Genomic DNA, 22,500 nt, shown 5'->3' with positions numbered 1-22,500 from the left:
TGGAAAAAGCTAAAAAAATGCAGAAAAAAGTGACAAAAAAAAAATCAAAAACATCGCCAAAGTTGACAAAATCATGTTAAAAAAGTGACGTTTTTTGAAAAAAAATATCTGAAAAAGTTACAATTTGTTAAAATTTTTTACAAAAACATCATTAAAAAAATGCCCAAAAAGTGACAAAGAAATTGGAATAAAATCGTCAAAACGTTGAGAAAAGTGTAGAAAAAGAACAACAAAATGTTGAAATTTCAACCCAGAAAAACACAGAAAACACAGGAGAAATTGGTTTTCACACAGGTGCAGTAGTGGCGTGACGTGACTTTTCCAATCGCTACAGGGCTCCGATCCTTCAGCTCTCTGTGTGTTTTAAACATCAGTACTTTGGAACTGATAATTCAGATTCACGGTGAGAGAATCTTGTGTTTTGGATGTTATTATCATACTGTCACTGTTTCTGTTCTGCACATGCAGATCTGACCGCCTGCTCTGACCTCCTGCTCTGACCGCCTGCTCTGACCTCCTGCTCTGACCGCCTGCTCTGACCACCTGCTCTGACCTCCTGCTCTGACCGCCTGCTCTGACCGCCTGCTCTGATCGCCTGCTCTGACCTCCTGCTCTGACCGCCTGCTCTGACCTCCTGCTCTGACCGCCTGCTCTGACTGCCTGCTCTGACCGCCTGCTCTGACCGCCTGCTCTGACTGCCTGCTCTGACCTCCTGCTCTGACCTCCTGCTCTGACTGCCTGCTCTGACCGCCTGCTCTGACATACTGCTCTGACCGCCTGCTCTGACTGCCTGCTCTGACCTCCTGCTATGACCTCCTGCTCTGACAGCCTGCTCTGACCTCCTGCTCTGACTGCCTGCTCTGACCTCCTGCTCTGACCGCCTGCTCTGACTGCCTGCTCTGACCTCCGGCACCATGCAGCGCTGTGCGCCGCTGTTGCCCAGAAAGGGAAGCGGGTTCAGCGCTGCCAGAACACTTTTTTGGTTCCTAAAATGTACCTGAATCCAATAATACAGGCTATAGGATATTACTACAGATATTCCTGTGATTTTACGTCACGTCTGCTGTATATTATGTATTATGACTGCACGGTCAAGTTCCCCCTACATCACTGACTTGATACAGCTTCATAACCCCACCCGTAGTCTGAGGCATTGGGTCAGAGGCTATTAGTGGTTCCCCTGGTTACTCATTTTAAAACTAGAGGGGATCGATCATTCCCAGCAGTAGCTCCTAGAGGGGACCGATCATTCCCAGCAGTGGCTCCTAGAGGGGACCGATCATTCCCAGCAGTGGCTCCTAGAGGGGACCGATCATTCCCAGCAGTGGCTCCTAGAGGGGACTGATCATTCCCAGCAATGGCTCCTAGAGGGGACCGATCATTCCCAGCAGTAGCTCCTAGAGGGGACTGATCATTCCCAGCAATGGCTCCTAGAGGGGACCGATCATTCCCCAGCAATGGCTCCTAGAGGGGACCGATCATTCCCCAGTAGTGGCTCCTAGAGGGGACCGATCATTCCCCAGTAGTAGCTCCTAGAGGGGACTGATCATTCCCAGCAATGGCTCCTAGAGGGGACCGATCATTCCCCAGCAGTGGCTCCTAGAGGGGACCAATCATTCCCAGCAGTTGCTCCTAGAGGGGAAAGATCATTCCCAGCAGTGGCTCCTAGAGGGGACCGATCATTCCCAGCAGTGGCTTCTAAGCTTTGGGATGTCTTGCCTCCTTCTCTACGTTGTGTGAATTCTGTTGAATCTTTTAAAAAGCAATTGAAGTCTCTGCTATTCAAGCAAACTTTTAGTTAGTCAAGGGTTTTTTATGGTTATTTTGTATATTAATTTGTTGTATTGTATTACATTTTATTGTGAAGCACTTTGTGATTTAAATCTGTGAAAGGTGCTCTACAAATAAACTTTACTTACTTACTATTATCAGCTGGAGCGTGCAGTGCGTGTTTGATGTCGCTGTTTGCAGAACGTTGTCGTTCAGGAGTGTGGATGCTCACATTGTTATAGTTATGGTTGGTTATGGTTATTGTTATTGGTGTGGACGGGCCTTTACGCTAATTGCCTTTACAAACTAAATGTCACTCTTATGTAGATACCTTCAAGTGAAGTGTAACCAATTTATTCTTATGAATGTTTAATATGTTTGTTTGTGTGTGTTTGCACCAAGGAAAATTCCACGTAATTGTGACTTACTATGATATTAAATGCTGTCTGATTCTGATTGTGATGCTGATTCTGATTGTGATTGTGATTGTGATGGTTTGGACTTTGAGGAGTCAGAGTTCAGTACCTTGGATGGAGACAACATGATGATTTTGACCAGAACAACATTGATGTTGGCGCCCAGAGAATGATCCTGATAGATCTCGTTTACCTGGAACAGAAATACATTTCAGAAAGAGAAACCTTAAACTAGACTGTATGGAGAAGCTGTTTCCTCTCTCAGGGATGTTGACATCTGGTCTACATGAGCTCTGTGGATTTGGAGACGATGAGCTCATCCTTCTATAGATAAAAGCAGACTCTCCGCTCCTCATTACCGAGGCAACATCATTTAAATGAACCTTCCTCACTATGTTCAGGAGCGTCACAAGCTATCTCATTGAAAGGTTTTAGACGCTTTTATGGCTCTTGTGACTTTTTTTTTTTTTTTTTTAGACTTTTGACTCTACTTAATCCAAGAGCTGATTTCTAATTTAGGAAAATGGTTTTGTGAATAGCTCAGTACTAGTTGTTGGAGCATGAATAAACATCCCATAATGCAATTGGAAAGGTAAATAAACAGAAATACAACTGTGAAGCAAGTTCTATGGACAATTTCTCTTAAAATACACACTGATACAACAGTTAATAGAGTTAAGTCTTTTTAAAGATGAAACTAGACTCACCACTCATTATCGAGGCAAAATCATCTGTCTGTCTGTCTGTCTATCTATCTGTACTGTGTCTGCCTGTCTGTCTGTCCTATGTCTGTCTGTCTGTCTGTCTGTCTATCTATCTATCTATCTGTCTGTCCTGTGTCTGTCTGTCTGTCCGGTATCTGTCTGCCTGTCCTCTTCTGTCTGTCTGTCTGTCTGTCTGTACTGTGTCTGCCTGTCTGTCTGTCCTGTGTCTGCCTGTCTGTCCTGTGTCTATCTGTCTGTCTGTCTGTCTATCTATCTGTCTGTCCTGTGTCTGCCTGTCTGTCCTGTGTCTATCTGTCTGTCTGTCTATCATTTCCCTCTGAATTAAACCCCATGTTTTACTCACTATGTTCATGAGCGTCAGAAGGTATTTCTGAATGTGGTCTCGGCCGTGGAACAGAAGAACAGAGTAATCCACGGCTAACAGAACCTGCCGGAGGAGAAGACAAGTTAACGAGTTCAGTAAACTCTCCGTTCATCAGCTGATCCTACTAGGCCTCAGACGGATCATTCACCTCAATGTTTAAGAGTTCAGCCTCTTCCACGTAGCGCCGGGGGCGAGCTGATCTGGATCTGGACCCCGACACCTTCTGGGTCAAGGTCAGAGACCCTAACAGAGGACCTGGAAACAGACACAACAGACTCAAGGTCAAGGTCAGAGACCCTAACAGAGGACCTGGAGACAGACACACCAGACTCAAGGTCAAGGTCAAGGTCAGAGACCCTAACAGAGGACCTGGAGACAGACACAACAGACTCAAGGTCAGAGACCCTAACAGAGGACCTGGAGACAGACAACAGACTCAAGGTCAAGGTCAGAGACCCAAACAGAGGACCTGGAGACAGACACAACAGACTCAAGGTCAAGGTCAGAGACCCTAACAGAGGACCTGGAGACAGACACAGCAGACTCAAGGTCAAGGTCAGAGACCCTAACAGAGGACCTGGAGACAGACACAACAGACTCAAGGTCAAGGTCAGAGACCCTAACAGAGGACCTGGAGACAGACAACAGACTCAAGGTCAAGGTCAGAGACCCTAACAGAGGACCTGGAGACAGACAATAGACTCAGGGTCAAGGTCAGAGACACTAACAGAGGACCTGGAGACAGACAATAGACTCAGGGTCAAGGTCAAGGTCAGAGACCCTAACAGAGGACATGGAGAGCTTTCGGGTCTATTTTATATATATATTTTTTTTATATATACATATATTTATATATATATATATATATATATAAAATACAATATAATTTGAGCTCTTTAAGGACGTTTTTGTTCCTATTATCGTTGTGTTTTTTTGTTGACGTCTTTGTTGTTTAAAAAAAAAAGTATTTTATGCTTTTTCCTGTGGTTTTTGGTGCTTTGTCTGTCCCTGTGTGTCCCTGTGTGTATTTGTGTGTTATTGTGTGTCCCTGTGTGTCCCTGTGTGTATTTGTGTGTTATTGTGTTATTGTGTGTCCCTGTGTGTCTTTGTGTGTCGTTGCGTCATTGTTTAAACTGCACCTCAGAGTTTAAAACCTGCTGAGTCATGGCAGATCTGAGGTCAGAAAGAGCAGATGTTGTTGCTGCTATCAATAAATCAGACCAATCAGAACCAATCTCAGCGTCAAAATCATTTTACATTTAAGTGCCAACAGACTCGACGTGAGACGGTGGAGCTGTGCTTTCATTGGTCGAGAGAGAAACCACAGACCCGTGCTGATGCTGATGATGGAGAGAATGTTTCTCTCACTGCAATCAAACCCAGTTTGTCTTTTGAACATCAAAGACACTTTTGCTTGTGAGTCTCAAAGTTTTGCTTGTGAGTCTAAGTGTGTACTCAAACTTGGCCCAGTTGAACCGTGCCAGAGCATGATTGCCCCCCCTCCCCTCTCCCCCGCTGGCCTGCACTCAAACCAACCTGGTCTCACAGAAATCTGTTAAATGAACACGGCCCCTTAAGTTCAGAGAAAGGTTGTGGGTGGGCTTACGGTTCCGTGACACGCGGGAAGAACGGGACGGAAAAGAAGAAAGCGACTTCAGGAAACTTGACATGCGGGACGTGAACCCCGGTCTCCTGGGTGAAAATCCTGTGTTTGACCCGTCCTCCCCCCCAACCAACCTCCTTACGCAGAATTTCGGCCTTACATACTACTCGCTACCATAGTCCCTCCTAATGCTGATGTCACGTCATCTTCTCATTGACTTTACATTGGCATTGTTTTCCGTGGTGACCACACAGATTTTTCACTCATTCCGTGCCACCACCACGTAATGCGCTGTTAACAGTTTGTGATCATTTCACGGGATTCTGTGCGACCAGGCTGCTCACACTGCTATAAACCATTCAGGGCCAGAGCACGCTTACGTCATTACGTTGTAGGACTCTTCGACTACGATTCCAGTCTGTCTGTTAGGTAAGAACCAGACCTGGGAACATTTAGAGATCACATTGATTTGCAGCGTGCCCGAGTCCAACCGGACCGTGCCCTGGCCGCCTCTTTGGAGGCACGCATTAGCGTACCGGTACGGAGCGATCACACTAGTCAAACGAACCGGCTTTTGGGTTTAACTGTCCACGGTATAACTGGGCCAAGTGTGAACGCGCCCTAAAAGCTTTGCTTGCGAGTCTAACGGTAGAGGTCCATTTGACCGTGCGACGCTTCTGTCACGCCGCGCTCCACTCTGTTCCTCTGGGTGACGTCAAGCGACTTCAACGTGCACGCAAAGCATCCTGGGAAGGCGGCGCTGCATTTAAAAAAATACTGCGCGTCAAAAAGCTGGCCGATGGCCGTCTTTATGCAAATGAATCCGTTGAACGCGACGCAACTATCCAGTAGAAGTAGACGAAAATCTTTCAAACTGACCTTTGTTGATCTGAAATGAAGACAGATTCAGCAGCTGCACGGCCTGTTTCTCTCTTCACATGTTTCCAGAAACACGTTACGGTGAACTATTTTAGTAAAATACTAGATTGTATTCTCAACGAGCCGCCATGACAGTCTGTTGAAATTCTCGAGAAGCCAAACCCACGTCAGGCGTTCGTCCAATCAGCTGCCGGTCAAGGGCGTGGAGCATCAACCATGGATGTATGACTTCACGACAACGCGCTTCAGTCGTGTCAGACAAATGGATCTCTACCGTCAAGGTGTTGGTGTCGGATATCTTCATGAAAACACGGCCGGTATCTTAACTGCAGTGACTGGGATTAGAGCTGCAGCCCAGTCAAACCCACCAATAGAAACTCTTCTCTAACCCACCAATAGAAACTCTTCTCTAACCCACCAATAGAAACTCTTCTCTAAGACACTTTTGACTCGCAGGCAAAAACTATCTGTGATGCAAAAAAGCTTGTTTTTTGACTGCAGTGAGAGAAATATGATCACAAACTTTTGTTTTGGCGTGAAAAAGAAACAAAATGAAGTCCATGCAGATGAGTGAAAGAGAGGAATGTTAGATTGTGATGAAGTGTGTGTGTTTAAGGTTATTATGTCTCTGTGTTATATAAACGCTGTGTTTCCGAGTGGAGACTTTATAAAAACATCTGCTGTGAATACGATGACATCAGTCTCTCTGAGGTCACGCAGCAGCGCCACAGGCTCAGTAGGGTTGATCTGAGGTTAAAGAAAACTCTCCGCTCTGATTGGCCGACGCTGCTTGGAAGACAGAAAACAGATTTCAGCGACCGGCCGAGAGGACAAATGATTCAGAAGCTGAACAATCCATCAACTCAGAGTTTACAACCTCAAAAACCTCAAAACATCCCAAAATCTGAAACTCCCACTGCCACGTCGCAGCCGTGTGTGTGTGTGTGTGGGGGGGGGGCGTAAGTGTGTGTGTGTATGCGTGAGAGAATGTGTGCGTTCGTGCATGCATCCACGTGTGTGTGTGTGTGTGTGTGTGTGTGTGTGTGTGTGTGTGTGTGTGTTGTAAAGCTCCGGTCGCCTCTGCCAAGTTCCCTGGAACTTTCCGTGTTTCCAGTTTGATTCTTTCCGTCTGCAGAGATGTTAAAGAAGCTAAACTGTGAAAAACAAACACTTGATTTGTTTATAATGTGAACTGAAGGACTGAAAACCTCTCTGCACCCACGAAACTAAATACACATTTCATAATCAACATACCTGCTATCATAACATCTCAACATGCAATTAGAGAAACATCTCCTGCAGAAAGTGTTGAAGACATATTTATATATTTTAACAAGCTCTGTAGCCGATGTCACGTGACCAGCCTGCAGTCTCCTAGGTTTACGATGTCATACGTTTTAGTGTGCATAACTTATCGTATGATGTCATACGTTTTAGTGTGCATAACTTATCGTATGATGTCATACGTTTTAGTGTGCATAACTTATCGTATGATGTCATACGTTTTAGTGTGCATAACTTATCGTATGATGTCATACGTTTTAGTGTGCATAACTTATCGTATGATGTCATACGTTTTAGTGTGCATAATTTACTGTATGATGTCATACGTTTTAGTGTGCATAATTTACTGTATGATGTCATACGTTTTAGTGTGCATAACTTACTGTATGATGTCATACGTTTTAGTGTGCATAACTTATCGTATGATGTCATACGTGTTAGTGTGCATAACTTATCGTATGATGTCATACGTTTTAGTGTGCATAACTTATCGTCTGATGTCATACGTGTTAGTGTGCATAACTTACTGTATGATGTCATACGTTTTAGTGTGCATAACTTACTGTATGATGTCATACGAACCCGTTCATGAGAATGTGTTGAAAAAAGAGACAAAAAATGTTGAAACAAGACACATTTGTTTTAAAAGCAGCGTTTTTCAGTCTCTTTAACTAACATGATCAGGTGTGAACATGATGAACAGAAAACAATGATTCTGTGATTATATGATTATATTTTAACATTGTTTATTTGAACTAGAGATGTTCCGATACCTGAACGTGAGTATGGATCCGATGCACTTTTTTTCATTGATTTTTGCAGCTTTTTACGACATTATTGTTGTTTCCTTCAACGTTTTTGATGTTTTTTTCTCACTATCTTTAACTTTTCATTACTCATCTGGACTGCTGGCGCCCTGAGCGTTCTCCTAGAACACGGGCCGGCCCTGGCAGTACTCGCCCAAACAGATTCCAGCATTTTAGGCGTAATCTGAGGTTTTTACGACACTGGTATCCAGCGTGTGATTTGTTAAAAACCAAAACATGCAATAATGAAATTCCCTTCCAACACCAGCATATAGAGCCAGCCAAAACACTTATTTATGAACTTCAATATCCAGAGAAAAATAATCTCTGAATGAAATATTACAACGTGATGTCAACATAAAACACAATGTGATGTCAACTAGAGTGCTGATCGGGCTGCATTTTTCTGATTAAGCAACTGTAGGAAGGCATTCGGATGAATAAACAGAGCTATGTGCTGGCTGGATTAACAACTTTTATGTCTTTCTGTCACGTCTCCTGCAGTCAGAGTCCCTGTGTTCCCTCAGAAGGAATCACTGCACATGGGGAGCTCTGGTAATGACATTTAGAGCATGTTTAGAGGCTAAAACAGGTTTAAAACCTGCCCTGTTTCAGCCTGTTGGGTGCTAACGCTAGCAGGAGGATAACACGGTGTAGGCAGCACTGGTTGGTTTAGTTCTTCTCTACTGACAGCTCTCCACGTTTACACACAACGTCTAACAGATCTACGTGTTGGAATTGAGCGTAATTCTCCTTTAAGATATTTCTGTCCGAGCCCGACCCAGCTAACCTCTCATGTTGTTCTCAGACTAACGACACATGGAGGTGTGTTTGTGTGAAGTCTTTTCTGAAGCAGCTGGAGGAAGACCTTCAGAAATGTCACCAGATGAGGTCATCAGCTCATACGGGGAACAAGCTCACGTTAACACACACACACCTACATAATCAGCTGTTTTAAATGTAAAATGTTCAATGCCTTATCGTGCTGATGTGACCGAGCCCGACCAGAACCCCAACATCATTTCTAAATATCTGTCCTCTAATGTTACCATAAAACACAGCGTGTTCAAGATGGAGAGCTGAGTTCACTTCACGGTGGAAACTAAATACCTTGACCCAGGAAACCCTCCTGAGGAACGAACGAGGGTTTCCTGGGTCAAGTATTTAAACTTAATGAGTCCTGTTGGTGCTGGAGAAATATTTCTATGATCTAGATGTGTTATTGTCAGTATAAAAGTTTATAATACATGAGTCATGAGACGTGGTTACAACTGTAGGACGTCACAGGGAAGACACATGTGAACTTGCTGCACAATGTATAGACCGGGACTCACAAAAATGGTTCGCTCAAACTTTGATTACATTATACTTCAGGAATGTAAAGTGTATGTTAGGAACAGTTTGTCTGTACCAGACGGAGAGGTGGAACGGCAGGGGGTGGCTCTTGGCTCAGTGTGTGTGTGTGTGTGTGTGTGTGTGTGTGTGTGTGTGTGTGTGTGGTGTATGTGTGTGTGTGTGTGTGTGTGTGTGTGTGTGTGTGTGTGTGTGTGTGTGTGTGTGTGTGTGTGTGTGTGTGTGTGTGTGTGTGTGTGTGTGTGTGTATGTGTGTGTGTGTGTGTGTGTGTGTGTGTGTGTGTGTGTGTGTGTATGTGTGTGTGTGTGTGTGTGTGTGTGTGTGTGTATGTGTGTGTGTGTGTGTGTGTGTGTCTGTGTGTGTGTCTGTGTGTGTGTGTGTGTGTGTATGTGTGTGTGTGTGTGTGTGTGTGTGTGTGTGTGTGTGTGTGTGTGTGTGTGTGTGTGTATGTGTGTGTGTGTGTGTGTGTGTGTGTGTGTGTGTGTGTGTGTGTGTGTGTGTATGTGGTGTGTGTGTGTGTGTGTGTGTGTGTGTATGTGTGTGTGTGTGTGTGTGTGTGTGTCTGTGTGTGTGTCTGTGTGTGTATGTGGTGTATGTGTGTGTATGTGTGTGTGTGTGTCTGTGTATGTGTGTGTTTGTGTGTGTATGTGTGTGTGTGTGTGTGTGTGTGTGTGTGTGTGTGTGTGTGTGTGTGTGTGTGTGTGTGTGTGTGTGTGTGTGTGTGTGTGTGTGTGTGTGTGTGTGTGTGTGTGTGTGTGTGTGTGTGTGTGTGTGTGTGTGTGTGTGTGTGTGTGTGTATGTGGTGTATGTGTGTGTGTGTGTACACGCCGGCTACCAGCAGCAGGTGTTCAGCCACCAACACACACACATAGGCTACGGTGAAAGCTCTGTGTGGAGCCTCCGCAGAACTGTAAAACAAGCTTCAGGGCCTTATTTTAGACTGAATTCCCTACAGTGCCTAAACACTGTCATCACATGACGGAAACCCTTTCCTGTCTAAACTCCACTACCAAGGCCCCTGAAAGGACTGTCATCTGGCGGTGCCTGTACCCGGCTCACAGTCACCTGTTGGTGGCTGAACACCTGCTGCTGGTGGCCGGCTCACAGTCACCTGTTGGTGGCTGAACACCTGCTGCTGGTGGCCGGCTCACAGTCACCTGTTGGTGGCTGAACACCTGCTGCTGGTGGCCGGCTCACAGTCACCTGTTGGTGGCTGAACACTTGCTGCTGGTGGCCGGCTCACAGTCACCTGTTGGTGGCTGAACACCTGCTGCTGGTGGCCGGCTCACAGTCACCTGTTGGTGGCTGAACACCTGCTGCTGGTAGCCGGCTCACAGTCACCTGTTGGTGGCTGAACACCTGCTGCTGGTGGCCAGCTCACAGTCACCTGTTGGTGGCTGAACACCTGCTGCTGGTGGCCGGCTCACAGTCACCTGTTGGTGGCTGAACACTTGCTGCTGGTAGCCGGCTCACAGTCACCTGTTGGTGGCTGAACACCTGCTGCTGGTAGCCGGCTCACAGTCACCTGTTGGTGGCTGAACACCTGCTGCTGGTGGCCAGCTCACAGTCACCTGTTGGTGGCTGAACACCTGCTGCTGGTGGCCGGCTCACAGTCACCTGTTGGTGGCTGAACACCTGCTGCTGGTGGCCGGCTCACAGTCACCTGTTGGTGGCTGAACACCTGCTGCTGGTGGCCGGCTCACAGTCACCTGTTGGTGGCTGAACACCTGCTGCTGGTGGCCGGCTCACAGTCACCTGTTGGTGGCTGAACACCTGCTGCTGGTAGCCGGCTCACAGTCACCTGTTGGTGGCTGAACACCTGCTGCTGGTGGCCAGCTCACAGTCACCTGTTGGTGGCTGAACACCTGCTGCTGGTGGCCGGCTCACAGTCACCTGTTGGTGGCTGAACACCTGCTGCTGGTGGCCGGCTCACAGTCACCTGTTGGTGGCTGAACACCTGCTGCTGGTAGCCGGCTCACAGTCACCTGTTGGTGGCTGAACACCTGCTGCTGGTGGCCAGCTCACAGTCACCTGTTGGTGGCTGAACACCTGCTGCTGGTGGCCGGCTCACAGTCACCTGTTGGTGGCTGAACACCTGCTGCTGGTAGCCGGCTCACAGTCACCTGTTGGTGGCTGAACACCTGCTGCTGGTGGCCGGCTCACAGTCACCTGTTGGTGGCTGAACACCTGCTGCTGGTGGCCGGCTCACAGTCACCTGTTGGTGGCTGAACACCTGCTGCTGGTGGCCGCTCACAGTCACCTGTTGGTGGCTGAACACCTGCTGCTGGTGGCCGGCTCACAGTCACCTGTTGGTGGCTGAACACCTGCTGCTGGTAGCCGGCTCACAGTCACCTGTTGGTGGCTGAACACCTGCTGCTGGTAGCCGGCTCACAGTCACCTGTTGGTGGCTGAACACCTGCTGCTGGTGGCCGGCGTCCTGGAGCTCTGTAGCAGCTAAATACAACCAGCAACTGCTGCTCAGATTTTATCTTCTATGACACTATAGACGGTTCACGTTACAGTACTTTAGTTTAAAATACTTCCGTTAGGTATATAATATGTGGTCTATTGGTGGGATACCTTTATAATTCAGCAGAGGCAGAGATATGTAGAACTCTGAACTCACCTGGCAGGAAGTCAGCTGCTGTTTGATTGGCCGAGTGTTTGTTAATGATGGCTGATGAGCGATAAACAATGTGCTGTCTTCCTCCTCCTTCTTCCTCTTCTTCCTCTTCCTCTTCTCTTCCTGTCCTTCGGCGATCCAACGGCTCGATAAAGAACTCCTCCTGACCTGTCCGGATCATCCCGGCCTGCAGACACACTTTCACTTTACTCAACTTATCTCTCTGCAATATATACATCTCTCTGTAATATATATATATCTCTGTTATATATACATCTCTCTGTAATATATATATATATATGTATATCTGTAATATATATATATGTAATATATACATCTCTCTGTAATATATATATATATCTCTGTTATATATACATCTCTCTGTAATATATATATATCTATATCTGTTATATATACATCTCTCTGTAATATATATATATATATGTATATATCTGTTATATATACATCTCTCTGTAATATCAACATCTAGACTTCTCGGCATACTTCAGTATGTTTTTAGTTTTTGACTGTTGGGTTCTGCTGCTGCTGATTGGAGCATTGGAGAATATGGTTTGTTGTCATAGCAACGTTTGCAGGGTTTCCTCGAGGTTTGTGGAAGACTAAAGCAGCGACACACCGAGCCGATAATCGGCCGTCTGACAGTCTGGGAGGTCGGTGACCCGAGTCTGGTCGGTCTGTTCCTTCGGTGTGTTACATCCTTCCTCAAAAAAATATTACACTCGTCAATAAATCTTTGTGGGATTTTGTCTCTTTGTAGTCGTGTCAGTGTGTGTGTCTCTTTGTGGTAGTTTTTTGTCTCTTTTTCACCTCATTTTGGACCGTTATTATCTCTGTATCTGTGTCTAAAAAGTTGAAAAAGATAGAGCAGATAATACATAAATAACACTCAACAAGCTTAAAGACAAAACTTAAAGATAAAGAAGTCTGACTGTTGACTATTCCCTTATAATGTCCTTATTCACTGCTGGTCTCTGTGATGGTTGGGGTTCAGCTGGCTGTGAGTTTCTGTTTTGTTTTCTATTTGCTATTTCTGTTATGCTCTCCTGTCAGTCTCTCTGTTGGCCCTGCCTCTCTGTGTCTCTTTGTTTTTCCTTCTCCCCTCCTGCCCGCGCCAGCCAGCTGATTACACACACCTGCCAGTCATCAGCTACAATCAAGCACAGTATTTAAACCCCGGATCTACTCACCATCTTCGCTTGATTGTTGTTTCTGCTACGCCCCGTCATACAAGCGCTAAGCTTTTCAGAAATCCTGCATATTTCCCTTTGTCTGTTCCTCTGCCTAACTCTCTGTGTTTGTCTATTCTCTGCAGTCATTACCTCCATCATTCTGCCTCCAGTCAGCTGGCCTCACCAACCGGTCCCCTCCTCGCAGCCCCCTCTCCACTCTGCCTCCACGCCTGCTTCCAGCCTTCCCCTCTTCTGCTCCTCGGCTTCCCCGCTTCCACTGCCCCTTCCTCGGATCCCTCGGATCCCTCGCCCTCAGGCTCCCCATTCTCCCTGAGTCCCCTCTCCCTTACCCTTTCCCTTTTATCCCCAAAAAAACCTTTTTTGAAGCTGAATCCTGTGTTTGGGTCTGTGCTGTCGCTCGTTGTAACAGTCTCTAGACTTTATCCTTGCACTGTTGGACTTATTTGCACTACCACCATGACACACACTCTCCTAGAGCACCTTAACATAGAGCACCTTACCATGCAGACTGACACACACACACACACACACACACACACACACACACACACACACACACACACACACACACACACACACACACACACACACACACACACACACACACACACACACACACACACACACACACACACACACACACACACACACACACACCACACACACACACACACACACACACACACACACACACACACACACACACACCCACACACACACACACACTCACACACACTCTCTTAGAGCACCTTAACATAGAGCACCTTACCATGCAGACTGACACACACACACACACAGACACACACATACCACACAGACACACACACACACACACACACACACACACACACACACACACTCTCTCCTAGAGCACCTTAACATAGAGCACCTTACCATGCAGACTGACACACACACACACACACAGACACACACACACACACACACACACACACACACACACACACACACACACACACACACACACACACACACACACACACACACACTACAGCACTTAACATAGAGCACCTTACCATGCAGACTGACACACACACACACACACACACACAGACACACACACACACACACACACACACACACACACACACACACACACACACACACACACACACACACACACACACACACACACACACACACACTCTCACTAGAGCACACTAACATAGAGCACACTTACACACGCAGACTGACACACACACACACACACACACACACACACACACACACACACACACACACACACTCTCCTAGAGCACCTTAACATAGAGCACCTTACCATGCAGACTGACACACACACACACACACACACACACACCACACAGACACACACACACACACACACACACACACACACACCACACACACACACACTCTCCTAGAGCCCCTTACCATGCAGACTGAATCCCAGGGTCAGTCCCTGCCCTGTCACTGCAAGCGTCTCATGTTTATACATCTCTCAGTACATTCATGTGGATTCTTTATTTAGTATCTTTTCTTTTATTGACCATATTATTCATGTGGATTCTTTATTTTATCATCCTGTTTATGATGTAGGTGTATGTTGTGTGTGATGTCTTTAAGCTACTGGGACCTTGAATTTCCCCTTGGGGATCAATAAAGTATCTACATACCTATCTATCTATCTATCTATCTATCTATCTATCTACCTACTATCTATCTATCTATCTATGTGTGTGTGTGTATGTCGGTGTGTATGTCTGTGTGTGTATGTCGTGTGTATGTCTGTGTGTGTGTGTGTGTGTGTGTGTGTATGTCTTTGTGTGTGTCTATGTGTGTGTCTGTCTATGTGTGCATATGTATGTGTATATATGTCGTGTGTATGTCTGTGTGTGTGTGTGTGTGTGTGTGTGTCTGTGTGTGTATGTCGGTGTGTATGTCTGTGTGTGTATGTCGTGTGTATGTCTGTGTGTGTGTGTGTGTGTGTGTGTGTGTGTGTGTGTGTGTGTGTGTCTGTGTGTGTGTCGTGTGTGTGTATGTCGGTGTGTGTGTGTGTGTGTGTGTCTGTGTGTGTGTCTGTGTGTGTGTGTGTGTGTGTGTGTGTGTGTGTATGTCGTGTGTATGTCGTGTGTATGTCTGTGTGTGTGTGTGTGTGTGTGTGTGTGTGTGTGTGTGTGTGTGTGTGTGTGTGTGTGTGTGTGTGTGTGTGTGTGTGTGTGTGTGTGTGTGTGTGTGTGTGTGTGTGTGTGTGTGTGTGTGTGTGTGTGTGTGTGTGTGTGTGTGTGTGTGTGTGTGTGTGTGTGTGTGTGTGTGTGTGTGTGTGTGTGTGTGTGTGTGTGTATGTGTGTGTGTGTGTGTGTGTGTGTGTGTGTGTGTGTGTGTGTGTGTGTGTGTGTGTGTGTGTGTGTGTGTGTGTGTGTGTGTGTGTGTGTGTGTGTGTGTGTGTGTGTGTGTGTGTGTGTGTGTGTTTGTGTGTTTGTGGATTCTGTCCAGTTTCTCTTGTTGAATAGATTCCCGCTGGTACGGAGAGTGATTTCCAATGATGCAGAACGTACTAGGTACCGTCAGGCTGCAGTCTCTGCACCTCTCTCTGCAGCGTCACTAAACAAACTGATCCAAGGGATTTATTGATCTGTTTGTGTATTGATCTGTTGCTGTTATTGATCTCATCAGTTTAATGGTGGATGTTGCTTTAAGCAGGAAATTATTCCTGTTTTCTTTCTGTTTTCAAACGCCTCTCATCTTTCCTGAACATCTGGCTTTAATCAGCCGCTGGAAGAAGTGAAGAAAAACTTAAATCATCTTTTACAGTGTGAACGTTTTACAGCGTTTGGTTCGAGTCTCTGAGGGTCTGACTTCAACTTGACTTCTTCACAATAAAATATCATTTTATTTCTTTTATTTTGAATATGCCACCTTTTTGAAAACGTTTACATTTGGATTCCCATCTGGGGGTTAGCCCTATGTTCCCCCAGCCCAATGGTCCAACAGCCCAATGGTACCACAGCCCAATGGTCCCACAGCCCTATGGTCCCACAGCCCAATGGTACCCACAGCCCAATGTTCCCCCAGCCCAATGGTCCCACAGCCCAATGGTCCCACAGCCCTATGTTCCCATATCCCAATGGTCCCACAGCCCTATGGTCCCACAGCCCAATGGTCCCACAGCCCTATGTTCCCATATCCCAATGGTCCCACAGCCCTATGGTCCCACAGCCCAATGGTCCCACAGCCCTATGTTCCCATATCCCAATGGTTCCACAGCCCTATGTTCCCATATCCCAATGGTCCCACAGCACTATGTTCCCATATCCCAATGGTTCCACAGCCCTATGTTCCTATATCCCAATGGTCCCACAGCCCTATGCTTCCACAGCTCTATGTTCCCACAGCCCTATGTTCCCACATCCCAATGCTCCCACAGCCCTATGTTCCCATATCCCAATGCTCCCACAGCCCAATGTTCCCACATTTCTAAGATTTTTCTTAAAATTAGGCCCTATGTTAGGGTTTGGGTTACATTCCATCTGTAGTCCATAGATAAGAGGTCGGGTGTAATTGGCTAAGAGAAAGGGGGATACAATCTGATATAAATTTATGAAAAAGGAAATGTGGGAACATAGGGCCTAATTTTCAGTGAAACATAGAAAAGAGTCACCTACCAGCCCGTCACAGTTGCTAACGGCGACGGCCGTGTCCTCCATGTCGGCCACCTCTCCGCTGTAGAAGCAGCCGGTGTCTGTGATTGGCTGCGAGCGTTTGCGCCCTGACTCCTCCCACCACTCCACGGAGGCAGCGGGGGCCACGAGGCGGGCGTTGGGACGCAGACGCAGCTGCAGCTTCCGGCCGAACACCGTCACGTTGTAGAACACCGAGCCCCCCCCCCTCCCGCTGACAGGGGGAGGGGCCTCTGGGGAGGGGGCGTGTCTTCTGCTGCGGCCAGAGACAGACGCTGGCAGGAAACGGCCCATGGAGTCGGTTCTGATTGGACGAACGACAGCGAACTCTGACAGAACCTGATGGAGAGAATCTGAGATAGAAAAGATCAATTAATTTGTTAGTTCATTAGTTCATTAGTTCAATGTCTGGGTTTAAATAATCTCTTATAGTCAGACCCTCCTCCACAGAGCTGCGGAGGAAGGTCTGGCTAGTCCACACAGCATTCCTGGATGGGACAACAACATGCTCTGGTTTATTGGCATTTCTTTAAACCAATCACAATCATCGTGGGCGGGGCTAAGCTCCGGACGGAGCCGCGGTGCCTCTGCTAAATAGTCTCAAGAAGGAGCTTGTTTTGGTGGAACGTGGACGTTCAAAAGTAGTTTTAGTCGTGCAACAGAAAACTCAGATTGGACAGATAGTCTAGCTAGCTGTCTGGATTTACCCTGCAGAGATCTGAGGAGCAGTTAACCATAGTCCTCACAAATCCAGCCGGAGGTTAGAACCCCAACACAGAGACAGAGGAAGGGGACGGACATCTGGCGGCACCGGAGCTATCCCAGAAGTGGAAGGTCGTGGATATAGAGTAGGGTTAAAATGGATTCTAAAACTCATCTTTGTTTGAGTGATCATTTATATCGATTAATAAAATCCAGAAATGGATTTTTAACCCTTGTGTTGTCGTCCCGTCGACCGTGCAACTTCTTGTTTTTCTAGGTCAAAATTTCAACTTTTTTTTCCAACGTTTTGGTCGTCTTTTTCAAAACCTTTGTTGCTTTCCCCCCCGATGTTTTTATCAATGTTTTCTGCACCTTTTCACGTTTTTGTGGTTTTTTTCCCCACGTTTTTGAAGCTTTTGCAGACATTTTTGTCACTTTTTTCAACATTATTTTATTTTGAATGCTATAAAAATGAATAAAACATCCAAATTTAAAGAAAGTAGTGAACAGATCACTTCTTTAACTTGTGAAGAGCGTTGTATGGAACCGTCCGCGTTATTTTTCTGAAAATGTGGTTGAAAGAAACCCACTTTTCTGATAAAGATTTATTTTATAAATGGGTCAAATTGGACCCGAGGACACCAGGAGGGATAATATCTGCCTCATCAATGACCTGATCACTTCTTAACGTAAACATTAACCTTCCCCCGGTCGGCAGCAACCAGACACTTTTAAGGTGGAATGTTTTTTTGCATGTTACTCGATGCACATTGTAAACCCATCAACACACCTTAAATGTCATCATGACATCGTCTCTCTTGCATGACGAACGCTCCAGTGATATAAGTTATGTATTTGTATTTGTGCGTGTATATCGCCATGAAACAGACTGTAAAAACACACAATAAATAAATATCTATCTATCTTTAATGGCTGGTTTAAGAACTAAAACCAGCAGACTGGAGGTTTTCTTCAGTTATTAAGTTGTTATGAAGCCAGAGTGGTTTCTCCTCGCTGGAACTGAACCTGGAGGTTCTGGTTTCACTTTAGGTCTCAGAGACGCAGCTCGCTAACCCTTAAATCACTGCGTGTGTGTCTCTGTGTGTGTGTGTGTGTGTGTGTGTGTGTGTGTGTGTGTGTCTGTGTGCGTGTGTGTGTGTGTGTGTGTGTGTGTGTGTGTGTGTGTGTGTGTGTATATGCCTGTGTGTGTGTGTGTGTGTGTGTGTGTGTGTGTGTGTGTGTGTGTGTGTGTGTGTGTGTGTGTGTGTGTGTGTGTGTGTGTGTGTGTGTGTGTGTGTGTGTGTGTGTGTGTGTGTGTGTGTGTGTGTGTGTCTGTGTGTGTGTGTGTGTGTGTGTGTGTGTGTGTGTGTGTGTGTGTGTGTCAGACCAAAGCAGTATATCTGTGGTAATTTCACAGGAAAAAGTAGGCTGAGGTCAACGGTCACACACACACACACACACACACACACACACACACACACACACACACACACACACACACAGAGTATGATGAAATGTGATCTGAATCCTCCACATTCCTCAAACGCCAGACACGCATAAACACAAAGATTTATGGGAAAACGTGGAGAGGAAAATTCTGTGAGTCAGAAACAGAAACAGTTTCCATCTGCTGCAGCACACGGGGCTCTCCTGACTCCTCTCAGACTCAGACCAGGACCACAGGGGACCCCTTCTCTCTCCTGACTCCTCTCAGACCAGGACCACAGGGGACCCCTTCTCTCTCCTGAATCCTCTCAGACCAGGACCACAGGGGACCCCTTCTCTCTCCTGACTCCTCTCAGACTCAGACCAGGACCACAGGGGACCCCTTCTCTCTCCTGAATCCTCTCAGACCAGGACCACAGGGGACCCCTTCTCTCTCCTGACTCCTCTCAGACCAGGACCACAGGGGACCCCTTCCCTCTCCTGACTCCTCTCAGACTCAGACCAGGACCAGACCAGAGTATTAAACAGGACCCATACGGACCTGTTGGGAGGGTTAGGGTGTGTTGCTACTACGTAGGTCTGGGTTTACAAAAATCTGATCCATTTTGTGATGTAATGGATTTTTGTTTGAATGATCTGAGATCCATTCATAAAATCCAGAATGGATCTCCGTCCGTATCAATGAAAGTAGACGAGCTGATGAACCCATTCAGGAGTTTCCTACGTTATAAAGCTTATGGATGTTAAATCAATGGGAGCATCTGGTCTCGTCTTTGAGCTTTTGTTTAATAGATTATTTCTTATGGCCTTTAATTGACAGGATAGCATGAAGAAAGGAAAGGGGGGCATGCAGCAAAGGGCCGCAGGGCGGACTCGGCCTACATGGGCCGCACGCTCTACAGGGCACGCTAGAGGCCGAGTGTTGTTTATGTATTATCTGCGGTAGTTTTTCCAACATTCAAGACACAGATGTGGAGATAATAACGATCCAAAATGATGAAAAAAGTAACATTTTCTTGAGGAAGGACGCCTAAGTCTTCCACAAACCGAGAGAAAACACCGGCATCGGTACTAACTGTGTCACACTAGCGTGCTGGGACGGGGGTTGAAGAACGCTCCAAAGATAGGCTTTTATTTTGGCGAGGGAGAAACTGTCCTGTCTCCGTCTGTCTCTTCAGATATCTGAATGAAATGTCTCCAAACTCTCTGACTGCAGAGTCTGCACAGTCTAACTTTATGTGTTCATATTAGATAAAAAGTACATTATCGTAAACATTGATACTTTGGTAACGCAGCAGGTTACAGTCTGTTTCATAGTCAAGATAAGAAATATCCCAAATAAACTCCGTAATACTTACAGAACATGATGTAAACAGAGGACGTTATCACCATTTAAAGGGGCTTTGGTCTCATGTTTTGAAGTTATTTAAGAGACAGATGACAGGTGCATGAAGTCAGAGCGGCGTTAAGAGCTATACTTCAGAAGTCCTGCCAGGATTTTACCGCCTGTTTCCCAGATTGTTGCGCCCCAAAATGCCTGATTTTTGTGGAAGCTTTTGTTAAAACCTGCGATAAAAGCTGTGTTTTATCTGTTGCGATGAAATTGTGAGAGACAGTGAAAACCTTTTCGTATACAACGTGTCATCATGGGGTCTCACATGTCTCTCATGGGCATTGGGGGGGGGTGCTGTGATTGGAGGAAGTCGAGGGAAGCTCAGGTTATTATATATATGATCTGATATTGATGAATAAAACCCAGAAATATCAGCCCCTCACCACGGATGGAGAAGTAAAAAGTCCTTTAAAAGTAACTTCTGATGTAAACATGAACCTGATGAACTGCTCTAGCTTTCCCAACGTTAGACAAACATGTGATAGTAATAATACTTATAATAGTACTACTATACATAAGAGTACAATACATGTTCTGGAGGGATTTACCACTAAACCTTTCACCAAACACGTGCACCAAAGTCTTCAGCTTCAGTTACTGCAGACTCAGATTATTAAAACTAAATACACATCAACTACTATATGATATATATATATAATGTATTATAGACTGAGTTACCTTCACAAGCTGCAACATTAAGGAACACATCAAGGAATCAATATTTAGAGTTTATTAATACATAAATGATGCTGAAATGAGACATTCTGCACAAGTACTTTTACTTTCAGTACTTTAAATATATTTTGATGCCGATACTTTCATACTTTAACATGCAGTACAACTTTTGAATGCAGGACTTTTACTTGTAACCAGACCCAGACTAAATGTGCAGATGTTTTTTTTAGCAGATTTTCAGCGGTGATCCAGAACACGCTGACAGTATCAGTATTAGTAGTACTATGGTTGACAGTATGAGTATTAGTAGTACTATGGTTGACAGTATGAGTATTAGTAGTACTCTAGCTGACAGTATGAGTATTAGTAGTACTATGGTTGACAGTATGAGTATTAGTAGTACTATGGTTGACAGTATGAGTATTAGTAGTACTCTAGCTGACAGTATGAGTATTAGTAGTACTATGGTTGACAGTATGAGTATTAGTAGTACTATGGTTGACAGTATGAGTATTAGTAGTACTATGGTTGACAGTATGAGTATTTAGTAGTACTATGGTTGACAGGATGAGTTTTAGTAGTACTATGGTTGACAGTATGAGTTTTAGTAGTACTCTAGCTGACAGTATGAGTTTTAGTAGTACTCTAGTTGACAGTATGAGTTTTAGTAGTACTATGGTTGACAGTATGAGTTTTAGTAGTACTCTAGCTGACAGTATGAGTTTTAGTAGTCTAGTTGACAGTATGAGTTTTAGTAGTACTCTAGTTGACAGTATGAGTTTTAGTAGTACTATGGTTGACAGTATGAGTATTAGTAGTAGTCTAGTTGACAGTATGAGTTTTAGAAGTACTATGGTTGACAGTATGAGTATTAGTAGTACTCTAGCTGACAGTATGAGTTTTAGTAGTCTAGTTGACAGTATGAGTTTTAGTAGTACTCTAGCTGACAGTATGAGTATTAGTAGGACTACTCTAGCTGACAGTATGAGTATTAGTAGTACTATGGTTGACAGTATGAGTTTTAGTAGTACTCTAGCTGACAGTATGAGTATTAGTAGTCTAGTTGACAGTATGAGTTGCAGTAGTACTCTAGCTGACAGTATGAGTTTTAGTAGTACCATGGTTGACAGTATGAGTTTTAGTAGTACCATGGTTGACAGTATGAGTTTTAGTAGTACTATGGTTGACAGTATGGGTTTTAGTAGTACTATGGTTGACAGTATGAGTTTTAGTAGTACTCTAGCTGACAGTATGAGGTTTAGTAGTACTCTAGTTGACAGTATGAGTTTAAGTAGTACTATGGTTGACAGTATAGAGTTTTAGTAGTACTCTAGCTGACAGTATGAGTTTTAGTAGTACTATGGTTGACAGTATGAGTATTAGTAGTAGTCTAGTTGACAGTATGAGTTGCAGTAGTACTCTAGCTGACAGTATGAGTTTTAGTAGTACTATGGTTGACAGTATGAGTTTTAGTAGTACTCTAGCTGACAGTATGAGTATTAGTAGTACTATGGTTGACAGTATGAGTATTAGTAGTACTCTAGCTGACAGTATGAGTTTTAGTAGTACTCTAGTTGACAGTATGAGTATTAG

General features: G+C 45.3%; 1 protein-coding gene across 1 annotated transcript in view; it reads right to left on the bottom strand.

Annotated features, from left to right (window-relative positions):
* Nucleotides 1–22,500, bottom strand: part of LOC144513462 (A disintegrin and metalloproteinase with thrombospondin motifs 2-like) — a 54,241-nt gene that overhangs the window by 30,746 nt on the left and 995 nt on the right. Inside the window, 5 exon segments of the mRNA XM_078244549.1 lie at nt 2,296–2,379; nt 3,255–3,338; nt 3,424–3,530; nt 11,828–12,011; nt 16,677–17,044. Of these exon segments, the coding sequence (XP_078100675.1) occupies nt 2,296–2,379; nt 3,255–3,338; nt 3,424–3,530; nt 11,828–12,011; nt 16,677–17,044 (827 nt within the window).

This window comes from Sander vitreus, unplaced genomic scaffold, assembly GCF_031162955.1.
Source record: "Sander vitreus isolate 19-12246 unplaced genomic scaffold, sanVit1 ctg257_2, whole genome shotgun sequence".
Taxonomy (NCBI): Eukaryota; Metazoa; Chordata; class Actinopteri; order Perciformes; family Percidae; genus Sander; species Sander vitreus.
This window is presented reverse-complemented; position numbering and strand designations above follow the sequence as displayed.